At 46.2% G+C, this 13,375-nt stretch overlaps 1 protein-coding gene across 1 annotated transcript; it reads right to left on the bottom strand.

Moving 5' to 3' along the window:
- Positions 1–386: 386 nt before the first annotated feature.
- Positions 387–12,846, bottom strand: RDM1 (RAD52 motif containing 1). The gene is made up of 7 exons (XM_066628490.1): positions 12,760–12,846; positions 9,847–10,026; positions 8,183–8,305; positions 6,795–6,951; positions 2,707–2,796; positions 1,958–2,046; positions 387–928 (listed from the first exon to the last, which is right to left on the bottom strand). Exons 1-7 carry the CDS (start codon positions 12,841–12,843, stop codon positions 848–850), a joined length of 804 nt encoding a protein of 267 aa, XP_066484587.1. The 5' UTR covers positions 12,844–12,846; the 3' UTR covers positions 387–847.
- Between the last annotated feature and the right edge of the window lie 529 nt (positions 12,847–13,375).

Below are 13,375 nucleotides of genomic sequence, written 5' to 3'. Positions count from 1 at the left end.
GCCCCCTAGAAGGGAAAAAAAGGGAAGGTCTGCAGCTAAATATGCCTCTTGGCAAGGGAAAAATAAAACAACTTCCCAGTTTAAGTCTAGAAATAATCCTGGAAAACATAGAGGGACACCTAAGGATTCAATCAGACGAAATAGAGGGCCGGAGCCTTGTCCCTCCTTTGTGTCCTTTCCAAGTAATATAGCCCTTAAACAGGTCTCGGATGAGTTACTCTGCAAAAGTAAATCACGCAGAACTAGGGCTAATAAAAAAAAAATCTCCCATTTGGCTTATTGAGAACAAGTAGCTTCCTTTGAGTGAAAGAAACACATCAACTGTCTTTTTGGTAACAAATTTATTAGAAAAACAATAATAAAAAACAATTCACCCCCCCCCCAGGCCATTATAAATAGGCCATTATAGTTTAACCTGAGAACATCTGGGAGGGAGATGCTATTTCAGAACGTTTTCATCCAAGTCCACTGAAAACAACAGAATCAACTTCCATGTAGTTCAAGGACTGTGCCTTTTCAAAAAGGAGAGAGGGAGAAAGTGGATATGTGTAATATACAGTGGGCCCTCAGTATCCATGGGGGTTCCATTCCTGGAACCTCTGCAGATACAGAAACCTGCGGATAATGAAATCCATTGGTTTGGGCACCTGAATCCTCTGGATGCAACCTGAGCTCTGCTCAAGACACATCTGGAGGACCATCTGAGGGCCAATGCCCTTCACAGGCCTCAGAGCACCCTCCTGAGGCAAAGGGAACACAGCTCCCATTGCCTCCAGAGGTAAGCGAATCCACTGGGAAGTCAGACTGTCTATATACCCTTATAAATCCAGTATATGGACACCAGGTGCTATTCTCCATCCATGCTAAAATCAGACAAAATCTCCTCTTCTCCTTCAGGGCTCATCTGTGAGGATGTCAAGTCAGTCACCTGGAAATAGAAGGAAAGGCTAGTTACTCTGTGCAGTCCAGACATGCTGGATAACTCAGATTTCACATCTTAAAAACAGTTTCAACAATTCCAACTTCTGAAGTCCAAGCCTATGTGGAGTGCTTTATATCCATGCCACTTCCATGCCCTGATGTAGGTCAGGTCAGTTGAAGCTGTCTGCAGCTTATAAAGGCTTCTTTCGCTTACTGTTCTGGGCACGTAGAAGACTTGCTCTGGAATCCAGATCACCTTTCCTTGGTTCTGTCTTTGCCCTGTCGAGTCCTATCCTCAGCTAGCAGAGATAGAACTGCCCTCATTCCTAGAACTAGGAAATAGCACAAACAGAGCTGCCCAGACTGTATAGGCCACCTAACAATAATTGCCTTGCTGGGTAAGATCAGAGAATTATCTGAACACACTCAGTTTTCCAAAATGGCTAGACTGAGCATTAAAGAGCTCAGAAAATGGGCATGATGAGGACAAACAGCCATCCCTGTTGCTTGGCCCCAGCACACACAGTGATATTCTACCTCTGGTGTTTAATAGTTCCAGAAATGATTCTAAACTCGAATTAAAAAAATCATATGCAGTAATGGCCTTTTTGGACTACCAGGAATATGAAATCCAAAAGGTAACTAGACACTGCATGAAAAAGCAAGAGCTTCCTTTTGTTCTAGCACTACCTGATGCTATGTGCCTGCAGGTGCAAATCCAGTAGGTCAGGGACTGGTTCTATGTGCTGACTGGAAAAGGCAACGATTCTAGCCAGGGGTTTGGCCAGTATCACTTGACTTATTAGGCCAGGAAAATTGTAAGCAGCTGTACCAATCTGGTGTTTTGATCCAAGCACCCTACAGGAACTTACAACAGGTGGCCAACTTATCAAGTGTCCTCAAGGTCAAACGAAACAACAATTTCTCTCCATTCACTCCCACCAATTCATCTGAAGCAAAGACACCCGAGAGCTAAGCTTGCTAGATCAATGCAACTGGAGGCTGTGTGAATTCACCCATCTGAGACTCTGTTCACCTGGATGAGACCTCCGAGTTCCTCTTCTGTTAAACAATCAACAAGATCCTCCTGGGTAGAGCTATACTCCACTGCTATCTTCCCATTCTCTGGAAATGACAAGCACACAGCCAATTTTTACAAATTAACAATAAATTTAAATTCCTAAATTATTCAGTAATATGCCTAACATTTAAGATTTTGGAATTATTTTTTTTCCTTTCTTGAGTACCTATACAAGCAATTTACATGGAACAAAAACAAGACACAGGCCCTCAGACTTAAAATCTAAAGGCGAGAATACACGTAACACAGGAGATATAGCATTTCCCCCCCTTCTTTTATAACAGGAGTCAAGGGCTAAACAGGCTTTGGTACTGCCCTTTTTGTAAGTCAACTGTTCACCAGTATTTGGCTTGTGCATGGGAGTTAACAGCTAAGATCCATAATAAGAAATAAAATGCCACCATTTTCTCAAAGACAGTCTAAGATTACATTCATGACCAGAGTATCACCATTGTTATGTACCTCAGAGAGTTCACAACAAAGCTTGTTGATGATTTCTTTGTTAATCAGTTTCTATTAAAGTAATTTGCAGCAATGTAGCAATCCCCCAACCTCCCATTTGGGAGCACCTAATGCTTCAGCTAAGATGGTGAAGATCTGATCAGTCCCTTGGATGGGAGACCACCCTGAACCCCAATGTAAGATTAGGATCGGTGTGGGGGGGGGGAGGAGGGGAGATGGTTAAAAAAAAAAAAAAGACTTACCTAGAGCTACAAAAAGGATCTTCTGAAAAGCATTGGAGAGTGCTTGTTGTGCTGCAAGTTTCTGGGCTCTGTACGCGGCCATGAGAAACTCTGAAAAACAGACAGGAGCCCAACAAAAGAAGAGATTGTTGCCATGCCAATTTATTTCTAAAAAACTATCAAGCTAACTAACAGTCCTAGCAGGCTGGATGCTGAGAACGTAGTTCCTTACTTGGGCCTGAAGATCTAAAAGGGTTTGTCATTTAATAAAGTTTTGTCTATACCATGGCCCAGGGGTAGTCATACTTTTTGGCACAAGGGCGGCATTGTGTATCTGACACAGTGTTGAGGGCCAGAAAATAAATAAGTAAGTAATAAATACATGGAAGACTGATGTGCTATGATTGAATAAAATAAGTGGACAGGGAGGTGGAAGGAGGAGGGGAGCAGAAGGAAAAATTGATTTGCACAGGAAAAGGGGGAATGGATTTTGAAAACATATCAAGCAACTTATGAAGAAAATCTCAAACTTTCATCTCAGTTTCTGCTCCATTTTAAGTTTAACATTATACCGTGGGGATTGGGACCGCAATCTCTGTCATCAAGCAGCCTTAACACAATGCGGACTTTCCGCAGGGAAGGGGATGCTCCTCCCCTCCACTCCAGAGGGTCATCTGAGCCTCCCAGAGTCAGCACACATCGGAGCGCTGCGTCTGCGAGGCTCAGAATGAGAGCTGTTGCTTCTCTTGCACGACTTCTGGTTTCACGGAGGAAACCAGAAATGGTGCGAGAGACAGAATATCCCTCAGTTTCAGCCTTGGAGAGGTAGTGCTCAGATGTGCGCTGAGTGCTGCCTCTGGGAGGCACAGACAACCCTCCGGAGGTGAGGGGTGCAGTCGGATATGCAATTCTGGCATTAGCAAGAACATCGCTAAGGGGTGCACAACTGTTTTTATATTCCAGAACTCTCAGCATCAGTATATATCTCATTCAGCCACTAGTGGTGCTAAATGTAATGCAATGGAATGGAATAATTTCTTTCCATTCCATTGCATTGCATTCATCAGTGGCTGAATGAGTAATATACTGGATATATACCTCATTCAGAGCCAAATCCTGAGCTCAGCGCTCCGGCTTTTTGCAGGAGTGCATTATCACGGACGTGCCGTTAGGCACGTCTGTGAGGCTTACAGAGGGGCCAGCACCCATGCTGCACAGGCCAGCACAGCAGCACGGTAAAGCGGGGGCGGGGAGGGGGTGGGGGGAGGCGTTCCAGGGAGGGGAGAGGCGTGGGGAGGGCAGAGAGAGGGCGGGCAGGAGGCGTGCTGGGGAGGCGGAGGGTAGAGTGAGGACAGGTGGAGGCGTGCCAGGGGAGGAAGCAGGGAGGCAGAAGGCGGGTCCAGTGGAGCTCAGCTCCACCGGAACCTGTCCATGCAGGGCTTGGCACCCTACACGAACGTCTTTACCGCAGACCTTTTGATCGGCGTTAAAGTGAGTAGCCCCTTTGCAGAGCTGCTTCCCTTACCCGGGAAAAGACAAAAGTCCCCTTCTCCTGAGGTGCCAACTGCGGCAGACTGAGGTGTGTAGGATGTGGCGGCAGCTGTTCTCGGCCCCGTGGCAGCTGTGTGCCCTGGGCAGCTCAGGATTGGGCTGCCCATTACTAGAGGTGCTAAATGTAATGCAGTGTAATGGAATAATTTCTTTTCATTACATTGCATTACACTCTGCATCTCTAGTGACTGACAGCCCAATCCTAAACTGTGCGGGGCTGCAGCAGCACCGAAAATGGCTGCCTCCACATCCTGCGCGGTCTGGGCAGCTGCAGCTGGCTCCTCAAGAGAAGGGAACTTTTGTCCCCTTCCCCCAGATAAAGCAAGTAGCCCCACAATGGGGCCATTCGAGAATCAAGAACCTCTGTGTCAGCCAGTGAGTCCGAAACGGAGGCTTTGGATCCAGTGGAGCAAAGTCCCACCGGTGCCACCTCCCTCCCTCCCTGCTCTCCCCCAAAATGCCTCCTCCCCGTCCCTGCAACACCTCCTCCCCGCCCTCTCCGCCTCCCCCCTCCTCAGAACACCTCCTCCCCACCTCCCCCCACACCCTGACTTACCTCACTGCTGCTTGGTGGTCCACACGACCGCCAAGCGGCAGAGCTCCAGTGTCCGCCCAGCACCAGCCAGTGCTGGGCTGCCACCGGCACTTGCCTGGCAGTAGGGCTCGCAAACATGCCTTACGGCATGTTTGCAACAGTGTGCGCAAGCAGTAAGCTGGTGCGCTCTGTTCGGGATTGGGAAGACAATGTGGTATATACCAGGTAGTGTGTCTCAAGTTATTTTTAACCCTGAGAGGCTGGGGAACCTCAGGGCCTGGATAAAATCCTCCTGAAGACTGGATTTTGCCCCGAGGTCAGTGTTTGCACACCGCTGCTGTAGCCTACCAAATAATCATTTGTTCAATCGGCTTGCACGCATGCGGTACAGTCAAGCTAATGGCTTGGACCAGGAGCACTGGATTCAAATTCTCATTCAGTTCTGAAGCTTAATGGATGTCTTTGGGCTAGTCACTGAGTCTCATGAATAGAGGTGCAAGAAAACAACTTTTTTTTTTTTTTTGTAGATTTTGGTGTTTTCCAAAAGTCAGAAGTGCAAAAAGCGATATTATGTGTTTAGTCAAAATTTACAGTATAATTATAAATCATAATAGTTTTAAAAGTGTACTAGGAAGGTGATCTAGGCGGTATAGTGTCAGCAGGTGCAGCCATGGTCATTACCCATGTAGTCCCCCATTAAATAATAAATAAAATAGGTTTTTTTGCAGATTGGTTTTTTACAAAAATGAAAAGTGCAGAAAGTGGTGTATGTGTTTTTATTTTAACACTCCATACCCGTAGACCTGGGTTCTAGTTACAGAGAATGGGAACCCAGCGATGGTCTTACTACAGTCAGAACCTTCCTGACGGCCATCTCCACCTCCTCTGAGCGCGCTCTCCGGGGCCACAGAAGAAAGGAACAGCCTTCAACCGCCGGCCGGCGGGCAGGGGCAACTTTCTTCCCTCAACAAAGCTCAAGCCACACCCCCCGCCTCTTCCAGCCTCCTTTTTACGGAAGATTTTGGGCTTACCCAGGTGCGTTCCCTACTCGGTCCTGTGTCTTGAGGTGGGGTTAATTCGACTAAGGACTACTGTATGGTTAAGACTTCTGAAATTTTGGTTTAGGATTTTATTTAACCCCACCTCTTCTGATCTAATGCAACAATTATTATCGGATCCAGTCCTGCCTATAGAGATCACTGATCTTCTAACTAAAATTAAATCAATAGGGCTGGACACTGCAGAGCTAGGTATGATTGGTTGTGATGCAGCTTACAGAATTGTCAAAGGAAGAATCCTGGATATTGAACAACAAAAGCTGTTTAGTGCCGCCAGAACCACATGTTCTCCACTCCATCTTCATATTCCAGTCAGTTTTGGGAAACCGGCCTCCTTCTTTTACCACCTGGTGTGCCCACAGGCCCGGAGAGCTTTCACACTGGCAAGGTGTAACGCTCTTCCATCAGCCTTGTTAATAGGCAGGTTCAGCGGTATCCCCTACTTAGAGAGGAAATGCAAGTGTGGTAGGGATTGCGTTGAGACTTTAATGCATACCTTTTTTTACTGCCCGCTACATGTTGTGTCACGCAAGAAATTTCTAGGTCCATTGCTAGCTAGGATGCAGGGCTGGGAGGATTCAACCATGCTTCAGTCTCTCCTTTCCACTCCTGATCCTGAGCCTCTGGATAATGTTGCTTCCTTTTTATCTGGGGTAATAGCCAGGCAGAGCCCTGGGACTCTGGGCAGTGACTGATGTTTATGCTTATGTTGTGTTGTGTTGTCCTTGTATATTCCTGTTCTGTTCTTTCTCTGTATTTTATGCCAATAAAGGTCTTACTGAACTGAACTGAACTGTTTTTATTTTGTTATCATCATTTTCTCCCACCTCTGCTCATGAGGTACTCTGTAAGAATAAAGAGGTGAAATGGAGAACCCTATAAGTTACATGGAACTTGTTAGAAGAAGACAAGATGCTAATAATAAAAATTGCTAACACTCCTCTAGCCCCACAACCTGAGTGTACCTTGACTAGTGTCTACATGAGGCTCAGCCACACCAACTCCTCTGGTACAGATTCCATGTTGAGGAATGGTCAATTCTTGGATACATAAATACTTCAACTGCTGACTCCTGGGCGAAGTCCTCACTTCCTCCTCTTCAAAGCCAGATATATTCTGAAGCTGTTCCCATGTGGAGTGTGACAGCAATACAAGGAAAGATAGACAAAACATCAGTTGCCTTAATCCATCCCAGGATCTGTTGTCCCCCCTCATTTCTCTCCCCTTCAATTACCCCAAGGTATATAGCTTATACTCTTTATATCAGTGTTCCACAAACACAGGCCCCATCCATTGAATCAACACCCAATAATTATTGTAAGAAATTGCAAAGGTGGGTGTGCATGAAGCAACATTTCTCTGTATATTATGAACTTGGGGGAAGGCATCTCTGGGAAGGACAGACAATACAGACCTGCTCCCCCTAGAAGTCCCTGGGCCTATGCAGAGTTCCAGAGGATATGGGCAGAGGTTGAATCTGCTTCCCACTTCATGAAAGAGGTGTGCAGGTGGTCAGAAGCAGTGAGAGCAAATCTTGCAACTTCTCCAATACCCCCACCCCCTAGAGTCCAGCATGAAGCAAGAGAATAAGGCCTGCTCTCCCCGAGCCCTCTGGAATCTGCGAGAAGGCTAGTCTACTCCCTCATACCTTGCATTGGAGGCACTCAGAAAAGAGAGTCTCAGTACTTCAGAACATCTCTAAGTCTAACACAAAGGACAAGACTGACCTTTCTCCCTCAGCTACAAGGCCTCTGGGCATGCCAAAAGATTCAGGGGAGGGAAGGGGTTGGAGGAAACACTCGCAACCATTACCAAGACCAGCCAAAATGTATGTTTACAAGTTTACAGTGGGCAGATCAGCTGCTGCTCTATCAGACAAAAGGGGTTCATCCCTTCTCAGAAGTAACAACTTCCCAAACTGCTGTTTGTACAAACAGTCAGCAGTTGGCATGTAAATCAGATTTTGGTCATGTAAGCCAGCCATTTTTAAGGTTTTTCATCTCATGGCACACTAACATGGTGCTAACATTTATCAAGGCAAACCATCAGTTTTTACAATTGACAAGGTACACCACACTGCCAGCCAGGAGCTCACATCCCCCAATGGCCCTTCTAACATAGGACCCTCTCCCAAACATCTACAGCACACCTGCAGACCATTTGCAGCACACCAATGTCCTGCGGCACAGTGGTTGAAAATAGCTGCTGTAGACCATTAACTAATGGTTAAGCTCTCTTATCCACAAATGGGCTGCAGCCATGACACTTAAATGAGGAGAAGAGGCAAACCAACATTCTTTATGACAGTGATGTGAAAACGAGAAGCAAAGTAAACATGGTAGGTCATCCTTACCGTGATGATGTGGCTGGACCAGCCGTTGAAGCCTAGATAGTGATTGGCTAATTCTTGGCACTTGTAGCTGTTCAAAGCCCAGGCTTGCTGGGGAAAGCTCCTCTGTCGGGTACAGATGCAAACCTGAATATTGGGGGGGATATATAAATATATTGGACTGATATATCATTTATTAGAAGATTTGCACAAAATAAACAAGCAGGTACTCTCTTTTCCCAAGGGGTAGAGAAAGAAGCTGAGCTTCAATTGTGCTTAGATTCTAGAACATCACATGAGATTAAATCCAACTCTCCCAACATCAAAGCTCCTGTCTTCTTCCACAGAGGAAGACAAGAAGTTTGAGTAGAGGTGTCTTGTACCAAGTTGTGCTCAGTTTAAAAAACAAACACACATCCTTAAATTGTTTGACAATCAACTTCTTCATCTTTTTCCTTTACACAAACATATTTCCAAAATCACAGTTAGGCAAGTGTGCGTTCAAGCACACATGGATCCCTTCTTACATTTTGCCAGCAAGATGGGAGCTGCTGCAATCTGCTCCATTCTGTTCCTGAGGGATAATGTGATGTGGTAACACAGCTAGCATTCCCAAGTTGTGTTTGTATTTATCGGGCCACCCACTCGACTGACTGGACTGCATGTTCTAAATTCATGGCCCTCACATTGCAAACACACACAGAACTTGGACTGAAATTCAGCATCCTGAGATGCTTTGGTTTCTTATAGAAGAAAAACCAAGTCTGGCAAGGCAAATCTTGTGTGGCTGGAAATAAGCGACCAAAATGGGGAAGTGGCACATCTTATTTCTAGGCCAACTTGACATGAGCCAGCAAGTGGCTGGGTAAGAGAGCTTGTCCATCACTGCCAATAATGTCCCACAATGTGCACACATCTGCTTTTGTAAGTTGCTCAGATCTATATGGTTCTGCCAAGTGGTGAAGAGAAATCTTACCACACATCTGCATTTGCTCAGAAACCCAGACCTATAGATGAGCAAAGAACCCCAAGATGAGCCTTTTTCTCACACTTGGTCTCCTGTGCCATCCTTGCCAGACAAGTGGTAGCATGTCTGGGAAACAGCTGTTTGTATCCACCTACCCAGGGAAGGCTCTTCTCGCCACTTGATGGCCAACACAGTCAAACAGTCAACTAGTTTACCTTTGGTTATATATCAGGGGTGGCCAAACCATGGCTTAAGAGTCACATGTGGTTCTTTGACATAATGTGCAGTTATTGGAAATATGTTGGTTGAGCTGCTTTTTTCCCATCACAATTAATATTAAAGGTAAATAAAACATTTTCAAGCTTTATAGTTGTCTATCGGGTATAAACTGAGAGTTCATTGAATTAAAACATAAGTTAAATGTTCCTGGTGAGTAAATATATTTAAGAATTTAAATGCTGCTTAAATGATATGGCACTCAAACACCTGAAGTTTATTGTATGTGGCTCTTAGGTTAAGCAAGCTTGGTCACCCCTGTCATATACACTGTGAGATAAACTACCACTTAGTAAATGGTTGTCTAACAAGACTGTGTGGGCAGATTAAAAAAAATGCTTCTAACTGCTGAAGAATGGAGGGGAAAATGATCTCATGGCACCACTTAGAAACACCCACCCGGCAAGAGCATTCACCCATAACGCAGACTCTGATTATGATGTACCTTCAAAGGGGATTTCTGAAACAGACACTGTTGGTTCAAAGCATCTTGTGCTCTGCGGGCATCTCTTGCCGAGTAGAACTTGACAAGGGCATGATAGCCAGGCCGGGCGACAGGAGCATTTTTGCGAATCCTCACAGAATAGAGCAGCCCAAATGCAGAGAATGCTTCATACAGAGCATGCTGAAGGAGAAAGGGGGCAAACAAAATAATTTATTAGAACAGGCCCACTTTTAAAACGGCTAGAAAACACTGGGTATGGCCAGTAGGTATCTTTCTCTACAAGACACAATTCAATTGGCATGGAGGATTATGGAGGCAGACAGGTATGGCCCAAGAGGGATACAATCCACCAATATGATCTCTGCACAAACATCACTGAAAAGGTGAGTAACTGTGCAAGAGCAGCATGGTGCTCTTATCCAGCTACAGTTCATTCAGCAAAGCTCTCTCAGATGGTCTTCCTGAAGAATTATAACCTGTATTAATTAGTGGGTGGGTGGGGGAATTACATTTAGATCTTCTGCCTCCAGCACCAACACTTCTTGGGCCAGCTATAGTTCAAATCCTCCTGGAAACTATACCCTCAGAGCAGAATCCCTTCCACATAATCCTAGATGAGTGGAGGTGGCTGCAGTTACTAAGAGTGAAGCAAATGAATTCCATACATGCTCAAAGGCACAAACGTTTTACCATCATGCTTTTGCTCCACATGCCAGGAGGCAGAAGAAAGGATTGGACTGGGGTAGCCATCCTTTCAGCCAGGCCTGCAGAACTTAAATAATAATAATAATAACTAGTTATTTATATACCGCTTTTCTGGTCATCAGGTTACTCCTCTGACTTTATTCAAGGCGGTTTACATAGGCAGGCGTTTCTAAATCCCTCAAGGGGATTTTTACAATCATAGAAGGTTCTCTCTTTTAAGAACCACACAACATTTCATGGATCTTCCTGGTCTGATCTCACTTCTGGCCTCCAGTTGCCTCCCATGCTGGCTAACAAGCAGCTCCTTCATCTCTCACGTGAAGGGCAGCCAAGACGCTTCTTCGCTCACACCAAAAAGCAGATGGAATAACTCAGCTCGGCTTGTCAGCTGCTTCAAGGTCTCCCTGTTCAGGGAGCTGTTGGTGGCCTCAAACTGGCAACCTTCCGATGTTATCTTCAGGCTAATGGAGGCTCTACCCTCTTGTAGCCTACTAAACTAAGTGCAGCCCACCAGTCGTGAACTGTGGCCTTCTAGATGCTCAACAACTTCCCTGTTTTTACAGTCCTAGGCAGGCAGCAAAAAGAAGGGGGCTGATGTTCCCTGGTGAATCACTGAACATCATTGATAGGCTGTGCATGCTCATAAGCTGCAAATTGTGCAGTCCTGTCTAAACTTACATTTGGCCATTTCCAAACTTATGCTTCCTCATCCCCATTTTTGCAGAACTCACAGAGGAAAAGGGTATGAGGCTTGCTTCCACCACTGTTATTGGTCCTGTAACCTGACAAGAGCTACATGGCATCTTCTGGCCTGATAGACAACACTCCTTCTCACCTCCCTGTTCTTTCAAACCCTCCAGGACTGGGACTATCACAGAACGTTCCCAAGCCAAGCCCCAATTAGTACAATTTCAGGTTCATCTCCCAGCAGCCCCCAGATCAGGCAAGTATTACAGTTCCACAAGGGGGGAGGGAAATCAGACCCCCAGATACTGCATCTGGCAAGGGATACCTATCTTCATTATACTTTTACAAACATTCCTGTATATGCAGGGTCCATTAATAGGGTTCTGAAGCAACCTCCTTTGAGATTAACAACCGTAAGTCAGATAGCATTGATTAAAATGTAATTCTTTAAAGATGCTTCACCTTTCATATTCATGATGTACCTGAGCATGTTAAATGCGGCAAGGCTCAATCTAAGCAAGCATCATTAGTGGAACAAAAACAGTGCCTCTGAGAAAGTGCAGAGTTCATACAGTGTCCCAGAGTCTCCTCTCACAAATTTGCAATTCGAGTGTGTGTTGTGTAGGTGTCAGTTCTTGACCCAACATAGTTTGAGCCACTCTTTTCAATATATCTTGACATCAGTATATCCCTGCTAACTGGGTAAGGCCCAAATCCTAACCAACTTTCCAGCACTGGCATAGCTGTGCCAATGGGATGTGCGTTGCATCCTGCAGTTGGGTGGCAGTCACAGAAACCTCCTCAAAGTAAGGGAATGTTTGTTCCCTTACCTTGGAGCTGCATTGCCCTTCTGACAGTGCTGGAAATTGGGTTAGGATTTCACCCTTAGAGGCACTTTTTCAGGTGGGTGCTGCTCTTTTATTTAGCAGGGGGAGAGTAACTGGCCCACCTCACCCCAGCAGTGTCTTTTCTAGTGGCTGTCTGCTGGTGTTCTCTTGGATCTTTTTAGATTGCAAGCCTTTTGGGGCAGGGACCCATTTGTTATTTGATTTTCTCTGTAAGCCGTTTTGTGAACTTTGTGGAAAAGCATTATATAAATACTGTGATAATAATAATATCTTCCCCCAACAAGCTTTTACAGCTCCCTTCTTTCTAACTGGAACTGAGTTTACTTTAACTATTATAGAATGGGGAAAGTAAGAGACCCAAACCTTGGGGTCAATTAAACCTGAAGTCAATGGGTTCACAGAGACTGTTTTTCCAAGGGGGTGGCAGTAAATCTCGCCTTATTACTATGGGACCAAGAGATGCTGGCAGGGCTGCCTGGCAATGCGAACTCTGATCTCTCTGAGCAGCTGGAGAACTGGAACCAAAGCGTGGCAACTACTTCGGATTAGGCACCTCGCGGGCAACCTGGGTTTGTGCCTGCACCCTCGGGAAAAGCCTCCCCCGCCCAGGACACGAAGCAGCCGCCTCCGTTCAAACAGCGCCGCGCCTCCCGCCGCCGCCGCCGCCACTGACCTCCGCCTCGTCCGTCTCCAGCCCCAGAACCAGGAGGGTCGTTGAGTTCCCAGCCGGGACGCGGAACTCCAGCACGTCCGCCATGGAAGGGGAGAGGCGAGGGGAGGGGAGAGGAGGCTCTGCAGCGGGGATCAAGCACCACCCGCTCGCCTCGTCCTGAGCGCTGGTTGGCTGGGTGCGTGCCTGGGCTCCAGGGCTCGCCAGAGCGCAGTGCCAGCATCCTCGGCTTCCCACCTGCGCTCTCAGCCTCCCCCCCAAAAAAAAATAAGTGACCAGACACAGAGTGCGCTCCCTTAACACCCCCAACGGAGTCCCAACAGGCCAACAGAACGGGGAAAGAGGCTCAGAAAGTGGGGTCTCCAGGCAAAACTGAGCCCTGCCATCACTTTCTCTAGAAAGTCATCCACTAGATAAACAAGGGTTTTCAAAGGGTGGGTCGGGGCCCACTGAGTGGGTCGCAAGCCAATTTCAGGTGGATCCTCATTTATTTCAATATTTTATTTTTTAGTATATTAGACTTGATGCCAATATGGTATGTGACTGCATTTGACCAGCAGTGTCTGTTCTAGTGGCTGTCTGCTGGTGTTCTTTTGCATCTTTTTAGATTGTGAGCCCT

This window comes from Tiliqua scincoides, chromosome 5, assembly GCF_035046505.1.
Source record: "Tiliqua scincoides isolate rTilSci1 chromosome 5, rTilSci1.hap2, whole genome shotgun sequence".
Classification (NCBI taxonomy): domain Eukaryota; kingdom Metazoa; phylum Chordata; class Lepidosauria; order Squamata; family Scincidae; genus Tiliqua; species Tiliqua scincoides.
This window is presented reverse-complemented; position numbering and strand designations above follow the sequence as displayed.

Bases quoted from the DNA above. Each gene is read 5' to 3' on its own strand.
- RDM1 (XM_066628490.1), bottom strand. From the start codon at position 12,843: ATGGCGGACGTGCTGGAGTTCCGCGTCCCGGCTGGGAACTCAACGACC. The intron at 8,306-9,846 runs GTACATCATAAT...CCCAATATTCAG, and splicing joins TTCAGAAATCCCCTTTGAAG to GTTTGCATCTGTACCCGACA. The intron at 6,952-8,182 runs GTAAGGATGACC...ACATGGGAACAG, and splicing joins GGTCCAGCCACATCATCACG to CTTCAGAATATATCTGGCTT.